Here is a 13,595-nt window from a genome sequence, read left to right on the forward strand (position 1 = left end):
GTACTCCTCATTTCCTTTGGCAACTCCAGTTATTATAGGTATTTGAGACCACTTGAAATGGTCTCCTGGCACACCGATGCTTTGTTCAGTTTTTCAGTCTGGTTATTAGTGTTTATTCAAGTTTATGTATTTTTTCTTCTGCAGTATCTAGTATGCTGTCACTGGTATAAGTGTAGTTTTCATTTCTAGAAGTTTGATTTGGGTCCTTTTTATATCTTCTGTTTTTCTACTTACCATGTGCCCAGATATTCCTCTAGGTTTTTGAACATATGCAATACAGTTACAACAACTGTTTTAGTGGTCTTGGTTACTGATTCTCATCATCCATGTCCTTCTTTCTTTCCTTTCTTTTCTTTTTTTTCTCTCTTTTCTTTCTTGATGGAGTCTCGCTCATGGTGCCCAGGCTGGAATGCAATGGTGCGATCTCTGCTCACTGCAACCTCCACCTCCTGGGTTCAAGCAATTCTCCTCCTGCCACAGCCTCTCAAGTAGCTGGGATTACAGGCATGTGCCACCATGTTCAGCTAATTTTGTATTTTTATTAGAGATGGGGTTTCTCTATGTCAGCCAGGCTGGTCTCAAACTCCTGACCTCAGGTGATCCACCCACCTTGGCCTCCCAAAGTGTTGGGATTACTGGTGTGAGCCACTGCACCAGGCCCATCCGTGTCATTTCTGAATTGGCTTTTCAATTGATTGATTATTCCCTGTCTCATTATGAATTGTATTTTTCTGCTTCTTTGGATGCCTTCTTTGGATAATTTTGATTGCATGTCAGACTTTATACAGTTTACCTTCTTGTGTGCTGGATATTTATGTATTCCTATGACTGTTTTTTTTTTTTAATTATCAATTCTGCTCTTTCTGTACCTATAACTATTTGTTAACTTTCTTTGGTGATGTGGTTAAGATAGTTTGAAACTTATTATTTTCAGGTCTTGTGTGTGTTTGTTTTTGAGACAGTCTCAATCTGTTGCCAAGGCTGGAGTGCAGTGGCATGATTATGGCTCTCTACCACCTTGTATTGGGCTTAAGTGAACCTCCCACCTTAGCCTTCTGAGTAGCTAGGACTACAGACCACTGTACTCAGCTAATTAAAAAAAATTTTCTTTGTAGAGACAGGGTCTTGCTGTGTTGTCAGGCTAGTCTCAAACTTATGACCGCCAGCAGTCCTCCTGTCTTGGCCTCCCATAGTGCTAGAATTACAAGTGTGAGCCGACAGCACACCCAGCCTTTTCAGGTCTTTTAAACTGCAGTAGGCAAAACAGTAGCAACACTTAGTCTAGGGCTAATTTTGCCCTACTACTTAGGCAAAACTTTTCTGAGTGCTTCAATGCTCCATTAGTTATGTTTGTCAGTCTACTTGATGGGAAGATGAATCATTCCCAGCTCTCTGTGAGCCTCAGAGATGGTTTCCTCTGATCGTTCACTGATGAGTACTCACTTTTAGACTTGAGGGGGACTCTGCAAATTTCAAGAGCTTTATCCAGCTGTTTCTTCTGTATTCTTCCCAACATCTCTGTCTACTTGGCCTCCTCAGGTTTCTTTTTCTTTCTTCTTTTTTTTTTTGAGACGGTCTCACACTGTCACCTGGGCTGGAGTGCAGTAGTGTGATCTTGGCTCACTGCAACCTCCGCCTTGTAGGTTCATGTGATTCTCCTGGCTCATCCTCCCAAGTAGCTGGGATTACAAGCACCCGGCACCATGCCCAGCTAATGTTTTTGTGTTTTGAGTAGAGATGGGGTGACGTTTCACGACGTTGGCCAGGCTGGTCTTAGACTCCTGGACTCAAATCTGCCCACCTCAGCCTCCCAAAGTACTGGGATTACAGGCATGAACCAACACACCCGGACAACCTCCTTAGGTTTCTAGTGCAGTCTCAATTCAGAAAACATGGATTGGCTTTCCCCTTGCTATGGCAATTTTCTCAGGGCAGTAGGCTGGGCAGTCCTAGTGTTCACCTTATTTGTTTTTTGTATCTCAGAGATTACTGTCCATTGTTGCATGATGAAAAAGGCTTGAAAAGTGTTATTTCATATACTATGTCCAGTTTTTTTTGTTGTTCCTATTTTCAATGGGAGGATAAATCCAGTGCCAATTCTATACCTTGGCTAGAAGCAGAATCCTATCTTGTTTTCTCTTTGTGCTCATATTTTTCCATCTTTGGCTAGCAGGGAACTGTTGTTTTTTTTTTTTAAAGATGGGGTTTCACCATGTTGGTCAGGCTGGTCTTGAACTCCCGACCTCAGGTGATCTTCCTGCCTTGGCCTCCAAAGTGCTTGGATTACAGGCGTGAGCCACCACGCCCGGCCCAGGGAACTGTTTTAATTGGTTTCTGTCCTTTTAACACAACCCCAGCAATAGTTAATATTTTCCTTGCTTTCTGGCATGTCAAGATGTCCCAGACCTATAGTTAGCTATTTCTGCAAGAAGGTGGTTCTTTTGTTGTAAAATTTCTTTTTTATTTTATTTTATTTTTTCAGACGGAATCTGGCTCTGTCGCCCAGGCTGGAATGCAGTGGTGCGATTTCAGTTCACTGCAACCTCTACCTCCTGGGTTCAAGGGATTCTCCTGCCTCAGCCTCCTGAGTAGCTGGGATTACAGGTGCTTGCCACCATGCCTGGCTAATTTTTGTATTTTTAGTAGAGACGGGGTTTCATTATGTTAGCCAGGCTGGTCTCGAACTCTTGATCTTGTGATCTGCCCGCCTCAGCCTCCCAGAGTGTTGGGATTGTAGACATGAGCCACTGTGCCCAGCCAAATATTTTTATATTTTAAGATGTTGTATGTCTTACCTGTGGTGTTGAAATGTTCTATATTTATGAAATGATGGTAATGTCTGTGACAGGTTTTTTAACCTCAAGGTTTTCAATAAGCTTATTGAACACCTAATATACAGGGGCTATGATAAGATCTGTGGAGGCAGAGGGTACAAAAAAAGAATAGGACACAGGTATGGAAATATGAACATAAGATGGTATGTGAGGAAGATCCTATTCTGAGGCCGTACAGTAATTAGGACTTGTAAGGACTAAAACCAGGTACTTAGTGGGTAAGACAAGATATATGCTGTGGAAAAATTCCATGGGGATTCTGGAGAGTAGAGGTGAACTATTTATTTTTTAACTTTGTATCTATCTTCCAAAGTATCTCTAGAAATACGTATTATTTGCTTAACAATATTAATTTATTACAGGTCTAAATTAAAGCTGTACAACAAAGGTCTGTAATGTGCTCAGTGGATACTGTTATTTTCCTTCTACCCTCTTCTGACTTTAAGCAGGTGTAGAAAAAAATCATTGGAGGGATTGTGAACATTATTTGTTATAAGAATGTGTATTTCTGTCTGGGTACGGTGGCTCACACTTGTAATCTAGCACTTTAGGAGGCTGAGGTGGGCGGATCGCTTGAGCTCAGGAGTTTGAGACCAGCCTGGACAACATGGCAAAACCCCATCTCTAATAAAAATACAAAAAATTAGCCAGGCATGGTGGTATGCTCCCGTAGTCCCAGCTACTTGGGCTGAGGTGGGAGGATTGCTTGAGTCTAGGAGGTCGAGACTGCAGTGAGCCAAGATTATGCCACTTCACTCCAGCCTGGGTAACAAAGTGAGACCCTGTCTCAAAAAAAAAAAAGAAAGAATATATATTTATTTGGAGTAGAGTGTCTTCTCTAAATGACTAGCTTAACCTTCTTTACTGGTAGAATAAATAAATATAGTAATATTTGAATGTACAAAGTATTTGAATGTAAGAATGAAAGAAAATTTCTGTGCCTTTGATTTTTAACTGGTAAGAGTAGAAATATAGAAACAAAATAATTATCTTGTTACCTGTATGATTTTTAGAATATTTATCATTCAATGCAATTTGTTTTGGGCAGAAAAAATAAGCTCGCCTAAGAAAGTTGTTACATCACCAAGAAAAGTTCCTCCACCATCACCAAAAAGTAGTGGACCAAAGCGAGCACTTCCTCCCAAAACCTTGGCAAATTATTTTAAAGTATCTTCCAAACCTAAAAATAATGAAGAAATAGGAATGCTTCTGGAAAATAATAAAGGTAAGACATTAAATTGACAAATTAAATTTTATATTTTTTAATAATGACCCTTATATATAAAAATGTGAACACATTTTACAAGTTCCTGTTGCTATTTATTAAATCTCAGCTACACTGAAGGCTGCAGGTTCTACATATAGAAGTTTTAATATTTTGTTTCACCTTTTTTTTTTTTCTAAAAGACAGAGCCTTGTTCTATCACCCAGGCTGGATGATTTCGGCTCACTGCAACCTCCTCCTCCTGGGTTCAAGCGATTCTCCCACCTCAGCCTCCTGAGTAGCTGGAATTAGAGGCGTGCACCATCACACCAGCTAATTTTTGTATTTTTAGTAAAGACGGGGTTTTGCCATATTGGCCAGACTGGTTTTGAACTGCTGACCTCAAGTGATTCACCCACCTCAGCATCCCAAAGTGCTGGGATTACAGGCCTGAGCCACCACGCCCAGCTTATTTCAGTTTTTGTTTGTTTGTTTGAGTCGGAATCTGACTCTGTCATCCAGGCTTGAGTGTAGTGGTGCTATCTTGGCTCACTGCAACCTCCGCCCTCCTGGGTTCAAGTGATTCTCCTGTCTCAGCCTCCTGAGTAGCTGAGATTACAGGCGTGTGCCACCACGCCCAGCTAATTTTTGTATTTGTAGTAAAGTTGAGATTTTGCCATGTTGGCCAGGCTGGTCTTGAACCCCTGACCTCAGGTGATCTGCCTGCCTCAGCCTCCCAAAGTGGTGGGATTACAGACATGAGCCACCATGCCTTTCCAGTTTCAGTTTTGATCATGGATTTCAGTTTGAGCTTCTTCTGTAAAAATATCCAGTGTTTTACCAAAAGTTGATTTTACCTAAAATACCAATATTTTATTTATGCAGGAATAAAAAATTTTTTTGAACAGAAACAGATTACTCAGACTAAATCTACAAATGCAACTAATTCAAATGTCAAAGATGTTGGAGCTGAAGAACCCAACAGAAAAAATGCAACATCTCTTATTCTTTTTGAGGAGGTAGGCTTATAGAAGCATACATTTGTGAGAGCTCATGATAAAGACTTACTTTAAAGAATACTATGTTTTCTTATAAAGAATTGTAAAATAGCTAAGAAGGTCAGGAATATGTGAAATTAAAGCAAATGAAACTGTCAACTCTAGAAGAATTTTTCAGGAAGATGATTAATGTAATTCACAGCTGCTAATTATTGTTAAATGATTGTGTAAATTCAGATTCATATCTGTCTAGTTATAGGTGGTTGTGTTTTTAACATTTGATAGTTAATAATTTTAAAATTCATTATAGTGTGTGACATTATAAACTTTCAAGATGGCTGAATTCACACTGTTCATAAATTCATAAATTTTGTCTCTGACAGAATATTTACTGTGTATACATAACTGATATTCAGTAAGTGTATTGTTATTTATTACATTAATATTCTAATAAATCGTTTGTAGGTTGATGTAATCTTTGATGAAGATGCTGGGTTTTTGAATGCAATCAAAACATTCATGGCAACAACTAAACGACCTGTAATCCTTACTACAAGTGGTAGGTAGCAATGATTTTACTTCAGTTAAACAGTTACTCAAATCTGTAGTTAATCTGGAGACTGGAGTAATTATAATTAACTCACAAAATAGCAATCACTTTTTAAAAATGGATACTACTTTGGGTTACTGTGTTGGGTGTTAGATATTTAGGAAGCAGAGAACAATCTCTAGAATGCAAATAAGAGATCTAGTTAAGGTATTTTGGTAGGGAAAATACTAGATTCTTCTCTTTGCTTCCTTATCATAGCTATAATTAGATCACTAAATCTATTTAGTGGTCAGGATTTTTTATGGAACGCAATCTTTCCGCTGTTCTTAATACTGAACTTAGCCATTCTTTAGCCCCTGATAACACTTTCTTATGGATTATGGCATATTTAGTTAGCTACCATCAGCCTAACAGAATTGATCCATCTTCTAAAAAATTATCACAGAATGTTTAATTTTAAAAACTCAATTTCTGGGCCGGGCGCGGTGGCTCAAGCCTGTAATCCCAGCACTTTGGGAGGCCGAAGCGGGTGGATCACGAGGTCAAGAGATCGAGACCATCCTGGTCAACATGGTGAAACCCCGTCTCTACTAAAAATACAAAAAATTAGCTGGGCATGGTGGCGCGTGCCTGTAATCCCAGCTACTCAGGAGGCTGAGGCAGGAGAATTGCCTGAACCCAGGAGGCAGAGGTTGCAGTGAGCCGAGATCGCGCCATTGCACTCCAGCCTGGGTAACAAGAGCGAAACTCCGTCTCAAAAAAAAAAAAAAAAAAAAACTCAATTTCTTTTTTAAAAAAACTACAAATACTATATATTATAATATTCTAATATTTTTCCAATTATAAACATTCATGAGGCTAGGCTTTACTTACAAATTAATGCCCATTTGGACTTAGTGATTGTACTCTAAGAATATTGAGAAAAATCTTATTAATCTCAAGTTAGGTGTTTTTTGTTTGTTTGTTTTGTTTTGTTTTGTTTTGAGACGGAGTCTCGCTCTGTCGACCAGGCTGGAGTGCAGTGGTTCCATCTCAGCCTCCTGAGTAGCTGGGACTACAGGTACACGCCTCCACGCCAAGCTAATTTTGGTATTTTTAGTATTTCACCATATTGGTCAGGCTTGTCTTGAACTCTTGACCTCAGGTGATCCACCAGCCTCGGCTTCCCAGAGTGCTTGGATTACAGGCGTAAGCCACCGTGCCCAGCTAGTAGTTTTATTAGAAGATCATAGTTGGTCAGGTGTGGTGGCTCATGCCTTTAATCCCAGCACTTTGGGAGGCTAAGGTGAGCACTTGAACCTGTGAGTTTGAGATCAGCCTTGGCATCATAGTGAGACCCCATCTCTATAACAAACTTAAAAATTAGCTAGGTGTGGCAGCTTGAACTTATAGTCCTGGCTGCTTGGGAAGCTGAGGCAGAGGATCACTTGAGCCCAGGAGTTTGAGGCTGCAGTGAGCTATGACTGCACCACAGCACTGGGCAGTGGGGGTAGGGGGTGCTAAATATTTTCATAGAAAAGTATAACTGGAAAAGTTATTTAATGGTCTTAATGTTTAAGAATTTTTTTGTGTGTGTGTGTGTGTGTAGATCCAACATTTAGTTTAATGTTTGATGGCTGCTTTGAAGAAATCAAGTTCAATACTCCTTCCCTGGTAAGTTTTAAATTTTGATAATCATAAATTACATATCACAATTGTGTAAAAGTAGTTTATTATTAAATACAGCTATAATTTAGCTAGGTGTGTTGTCTCATACCTGTAGTCTCAGCTACTTGGGAGGCTGAGGCAGGAGGATCACTTGGGGGTGGAAGTTACAGTGAGCTGAAATTGTACCACTGCACTCTAGTCTGGGTGACAGAGTGAGATTCTGTCTTTAAATAAATAAGGCAAGGCACAATGGCTCATGCCTGTAATCCCAGTACTTTAGGAGGCTGAGGAGGGCAGATTGCTTGAGCTAAGGAGTTCAAGACCAGCTTGGGCAACATGGCAAAACCCTATCTCTACACAAAAATACAAAAAAATTAGCCAGGCATGGTGGCACATGCCTGTAGTCCTAGCTACTCAGGAGGCTGAGTTGAGACAATTGCTTGAGCCCAGGAGGTCAAGGCTGTGGCTGCAGTGAGCAGTGATTGTACTACTGCACTCCAGACTGGGTGGCAGAGCAAGACTCTGTCTCAAAAAAAAAAAAAAAAAAATAGCTGGCCAGGCATGGTGTCTCACGCCTGTAATCCCAGCACTTTGGGAAGCCGAGGTGGGTGGATCACCCAAGGTTGGGAGTTCGAGATCAGTCTGACCAACATGGAGAAACCCTGTCTCTATTAAAAATACAAAATTAGCCAGGCGTGGTGGCGCATGCCTAATCCCAGCTAGTTGGGAAGCTAAGGCAGGAGAATTGCTTGAACTTGGGAGGTGGAGGTTGCAGTGAGTCGAGATGATGCATCACGCTCCAGCCTGGGCAACAAGAGTGAAACTCTGTCTTAAAAAAAAAAAAAAAAAAAAAGCTATAATTTAAATGTGGTTTCTAAGGAATATGTTAAAATTTTTAAGTTTCAGGAAACTTCCGATTATTTCTCATTTTTTGCTTTAAAAATATTTTTCAAATATTTAAATTTTTAAAAATTTTTACTAGGCTCCAATGTTCACTAGGTTTTTTGCCTGATAACAATGCTTTTCTGAGGTAAAATTTAAATACAGTTAAAAATGCCCTTGCATGAATAACCTAACAAATATATTGTGTACATATAACATACATAAAAATCAGTGTCATCGTTATGCAGATCAAAATATAGAGCATTTCCATTACCTCCAAAAGTTCTCAGGGACCCTTTCTAGTAAGCATCCCCTTCCCCACCAGAAGTAACCACCTTTTTTTTTAACCTTTAAAAAAAAGTTTTTTTGTGTGTGTCTTTTTTTTTTTCTTTTTTCTTGTTTTTCATTCTTCTAAAAATAAATATTTTAAAATCAACAATCAGTTGCTGGGCATGGCGGCTCATGCTTATAATCCCAGCACTTTGGGAGGTTGAGGTTAGAGGATTGTTTGAGGCCAGCAGTTCCAGGCTGCAGCTATGATTGTGGTCAAGTCAGTTTTACTGTATGGGTTCTTTATTTTATTTTATCTTTTTGGATGAAGTCTCACTCTGTTCACTCAAGCTGGAGTGTAGTGGCACAATCGGCCTGTTGCCCAGGCTGGAGTGCAGTGGCACGAGCTTGGCTCACTACAGCCTCCACTTCCTGAGTTCAAGCAATTCTCCCACCTCAGTCTCCTGAGTAGCTGGGATTGGAGATACATGCCACCATGCCCACTAATTTTTTTTTGTATTTGTAGTAGAGATGGGATTTCACTATGTTGGCCAGACTGGCTTTGAACTCCTGACCTCAATCCACCTGCCTCAGCCTTCTAAAGTGCTGGGATTATAGACGAGCCACCACACCTGGCCCTGTTCTTACTTTTAAATTGTGTTTCTTAGCTGGAGGCGGTGGCTTATGCCTATAATCCCAGCACTTTGGGAGGCTGAGGCAGGCAGATTGCTTGAGCCCAGGAGTTTGAGACCAACCTGGGAAACATGGTGAAACCCCATCTCAAAAAAAACAAAAAATTAGCCAGGCATGGTAGTGCACACCTGTAGTCCCAGCTACTGGAAGATTGAGGTGGGAGGATCACTTGAGCCTGGGAGGCAGGGGTTGCAGTAAGCCAAGATCATGCCACTGCACTCTAGCCTGGGTGACAGAGCAAGATCCTGTCCGCCCCCGCCAAAAAAAAGTGTTTCTCTTAAATATCACATAGTTGAATCTTTTAAAAATCTTGTCTAGGCCGGGCATGGTGGCTCATGCCTGTAATCCCAGCACTTTGGGAGGCCGAGGTGGAAAGATCACGAGGTCAGGAGATCAAGACCATCCTGGCTAACATGGTGAATTAAACCTCATCTCTACTAAAATACAAAAAACAAAATTAGCCAGGTGTGGTGGCCTGCGCCTGTAGTCCCAGCTACTTGGGGTGCTGAGGCAGGGGAATCTCTTGAACCCAGAAGGTGGAGGTTGCCATGAGCCGAGATTGCCCCACTGCATTCCAGCCTGGGCAACAGAGAGAGACTCTGTCTCAAAAAAAAAAAAAAAAAAAAATTTGTCTAAAGAGGCTGGGTGCTGTGGCTCACACCTGTAATCCTAGCACTTTGAGAGGCTGAGGTTGTAAAAAGAAAAAAAATCAACTGGGTGTAGTGGCATGTTCCTGTAGTCCCAGCTACTTGGGAGGCTGAGGCAGGAGGATTGCTTGAGCCTGGGAGGTGGAGGTTGTAGTGAGCTGAGATTGTGCCACAGCACTCCAGCCTGGGCAACAGAGCAAGACTCTGGAAGAAAAAGAAAAGAACAATTTGTCAAGACAATTCTTCATTCTTCCTTTTATGTAGTCTATTGGATTAATCAAGTATATTATTTCATTTTACCTTCACTGTTGGCTTTCAGCTATATGCTAATATGGTCTCCACTAGCCAAATGAAGCTATTGAGTTTTTAAAATGCGGCTAGTCTACAGTTAATAAAAGATCACATTTTGTATGATAATAATTATATGAAATGTCCAGAGTAGGCAGATTTATAGAGACAGAAAGTATATTAATGGCTGCCTAAGTCTGGAGGAGCTAGGTAGAAATAGGAAGTGACTGCTGATTGGTCTGGGGTTTCTTTGGGGGATGATGAAAATGCTCTTTAATTAGACAGCGATAATGATTACAAAACTCTATAAATATACTAAAACCATTGAATTTTACATGTTAAGTGGGTGAATTGTATAGTGTATGAATTACATCTCAATACAGCTTATTATATATTTTTTAAATGTGGCTAGTCTGAATTAATTTGTGCTAAAGTGTAATATAAACACCAGATTTTTTTTTTTTTTTTTAGACAGGGTCTCACTCTCTTTCCCTGACTGGGGTGTAGTGGCTCAGTCTCAGCTCACTGCAACCTCTGCCTCCTGGGCTCAAGCAAGACTTAGCCTTCTGAGTAGCTCAGAAGGCTCAGCTAGCTGGGACCCTAGGTGTAACTTCCTCAGCCTTCCAAATAGGAAGTTTGGACCACCTCAGCCTCCCGAGTAGCTGGGACCATAGGTGTGCACCACCACGCTCAGCTAACTAAAAAATTTTTTTTGTAGAAATGGGGTATCATTATATTGCCCAGACTGGTCCTGAATTCCTGGACTCAAGCATTCCTCCTGCCTCAGCCTCCCAAAATGCTGGGATTGGATAGCACCAGATTTTGAGGACTGAGTGCAAAAAATAGGAATGTAACACATCTCACTAATTTTTATATTGGTTACATTTTGCAATCATAATATTTGCATATATTTTAAAGAAATGTAAAATTAATTTCACTTGTTTCTTTAATTTTTTAATGTGGCTCCTAGAAAATTTAAATTACATATATGGCTTGGTTTTTAAATTTTTTCTATTAAAAAATTTGCTTTTGGTAAAGAAATCATAACAGTGTACAGTTGAGTAGTGTTAAGTATATTAACATTGTTCTTGCAAAACTGAAATTCTGTGCTTGTTAAATGAAACTCCCTGTTTCCTCCTGTCCAGTAGCTGCTGGCAACTACCATTATACTTTGTTTATATGAATTTGACTACTCTAGATACCTCATATAAGTAGAATCATACTGATTTGGCTTTTTGTGACCGGCTTTTTTTTTTTTTGAGATGGAGTCTTGCTCTGTTGCCAGGTTGGAGTACAGTGGTGCCGTCCACTGCAATCTCTGCCTCCTGGGTTCAAGTGATACTCTTGCCTCAGCCTCCTGAGTAGCTGGGACTACAGGTGTGTGCCGCCACGTCCAGCTAATTTTTGTATTTTTAGTAGAGACAGGGTTTCACCATGTTGGCCAGGATGGTCTCAATCTTTTGACCTCATGATCTGCCAGCCTCGGCCTCCCAAAGTGCTTGGATTACAGGTGTAAGCCATGGTGCCTGGCCGTGACTGGCTTCTTTCACTTAGCATAACATTCTCAATGTTAATCTATTTTGTAGTATGTAGATAGCTTACAGGGTTTTTGTTTGTTTGTTTGTTTGTTTGTTTTAGTTTTTTGAGATGGAGTCTCGCTCTGCCACCAAGCTGGAGTGCAGTGGTGCGATTTCAGCTCACTGCAAACTTTGCCTCCCAGGTTCAAGCGATTCTCCTGCCTCACCTTCCAAGTAGCTGGGATTACAGGCATGCGCCACCATGCCCAGCTAATTTTTGCATTTTTAGTAGAGATGGGGTTCCATCATGTTGGTCAGGCTGGTCTCAAAATCCTGACCTTGTGATCCGCCCAAAGTGCTGGTATTACAGGTATGAGCTACTGTGCTAACCAGCTTACAGTTTTTTGCTTGCATTATATTTCTTTCTTTCTTTTTTTTTTTTTTTTTTTTTTTGAGATGGAGTCTTGCTCTGTCACCCAGGCTGGAGTGCAGTGTTAGAATCTCGGCTCACTGCAACCTCCACTTCCCAGGTGCAAGCATTTCTCTTGCCTCAGCCCCCTGAGTAGCTGGTATTACAGGTACACACCACCATGCCCAGCTAATTTTTATATTTTTAGTAGATACAGAGTTTCACCATATTGCCCAGGCTGGTCTTGAACTCCTGACCTCAAGTGATCTGCCTGCCTCGGCCTCCCAAAATGCTGGGATTACAGACCTGAGCCTCCACACCTGGCCCTTGAATTATATTTCTGTTGGACAGTACTGCTGTAGATTCTAGATGTTCTTTTCCTTCATCCTTGCTAAATTCTTTTATTAGTTATAGTAGTTATTTTGTTGGTTTCTTATATTTTAACTTTTTTCCTATTTTTTAAATTTTTATTAGAGACAGGGTCTGGCTCTGTCACCCAGGTTGGAGGGCAATGGTGTGATCATACCTCACTGTAACTTCAAACTCACAGCCTCAAGTGATCCTACCCCCTTGGCCTCCCAAAGTGCTGGGATTACAGGCATGAGCCACCACACTTATCAGTTTCTTAGGGTTTTCTATCTTCTGACTCATGTTATCTGCAAACAGAGATAGTTTTCTTTCCTTTGTTTTTTCTGCCTTTACTTCTTTTTGTTGCCATATTTTATTGGCTAGGACCTTCAGTATGATGTTAGGTAGAAGTGATAACAATGGACATCCTTAGCTGGTGCTTGATCTTAGATGGAAAGTGTTCATTATTTTACTATTGCATACAAAGTTAGCTATAGGTTCTTCATACCTTCTTTTTTATCAGATTAAGGAAATTCCTTTTATTCTAATTTTCTTAGAATTTTTATCAAGAGTGGGTGTTGGATTTTGTCAAAAGCTTCTTTTGCATGTGTTGAAATAATATTTTTCTACTTTTATCTCTCCCTATGGCTAATTACACTGACTGATTTTCTAATGATAAACCCCACTTGGTCATTGATGTATTATTCTCTATATATTGATGGATTAGATTTGTGATTAATTTATTAAGAATTTATGTTTATTTTCTTGAGGAATACCACTTTGTAACTTTCTTTTTTCTTTTTTTTAAGAATTATCTTTGTTAGCTTTAAGTATTTAGGTTAAGCTGCCCTCAAAATGAGTTGAGAAATGTTTCCTTCTGTTTTTTCTAAGAGTTTGTATAGGATTGACATTCTTTATTTTTTGGTACTTGATATAATTCATCAGTGAATTTATGAGTTTTCTTTGTGGGAAAATCTTTGATAAATTGATTTTTTTTCTTTTTTGAGACAGAGTCTCACTCTGTTGCCCAGGCTGGAGTGCAACAGTGCAATCTCCACTCACTATAACCTCCGCCTCCCAGGTTCAAGCAATTCTCCTGCCTCAACCTCCTGAGTAGCTGGGATTAGAGATCCGATATCGCCATGTTGGCCAGGCTGGCCTTGAACTCCCGACCTCAGGTGATCCCTTTGCCTTGGCCTCCCTCAATTTCTCTGCCAGGTACAATGGCTCATGCCTAATCCCAGTACCTTGGGAGGCTTAAGGCAGGAGGATTGCTTGATGCCAAGAGTTCGAGACCAGCCTGGGCAA

At 40.4% G+C, this 13,595-nt stretch overlaps 1 protein-coding gene across 6 annotated transcripts in view; it reads left to right on the plus strand.

Annotated features, from left to right (window-relative positions):
* The window catches only part of ATAD5 (ATPase family AAA domain containing 5), a 69,637-nt gene that overhangs the window by 41,582 nt on the left and 14,460 nt on the right, over positions 1-13,595 (plus strand). For all 6 annotated transcript variants that reach the window (XM_064367673.1, XM_064367674.1, XM_021669762.2 and 3 more), the window contains exons 15-18: positions 3,883-4,059; positions 4,924-5,057; positions 5,502-5,595; positions 7,175-7,239. In XM_064367673.1, coding sequence (XP_064223743.1) covers positions 3,883-4,059; positions 4,924-5,057; positions 5,502-5,595; positions 7,175-7,239 — 470 coding nt within the window. The remainder of the gene's footprint in view (positions 1-3,882; positions 4,060-4,923; positions 5,058-5,501; positions 5,596-7,174; positions 7,240-13,595) is intronic.

This window comes from Aotus nancymaae, unplaced genomic scaffold (assembly GCF_030222135.1).
Source record: "Aotus nancymaae isolate 86718 unplaced genomic scaffold, 86718_ANA_hifiasm-v0.15.2.pri h1tg000072l, whole genome shotgun sequence".
Classification (NCBI taxonomy): domain Eukaryota; kingdom Metazoa; phylum Chordata; class Mammalia; order Primates; family Aotidae; genus Aotus; species Aotus nancymaae.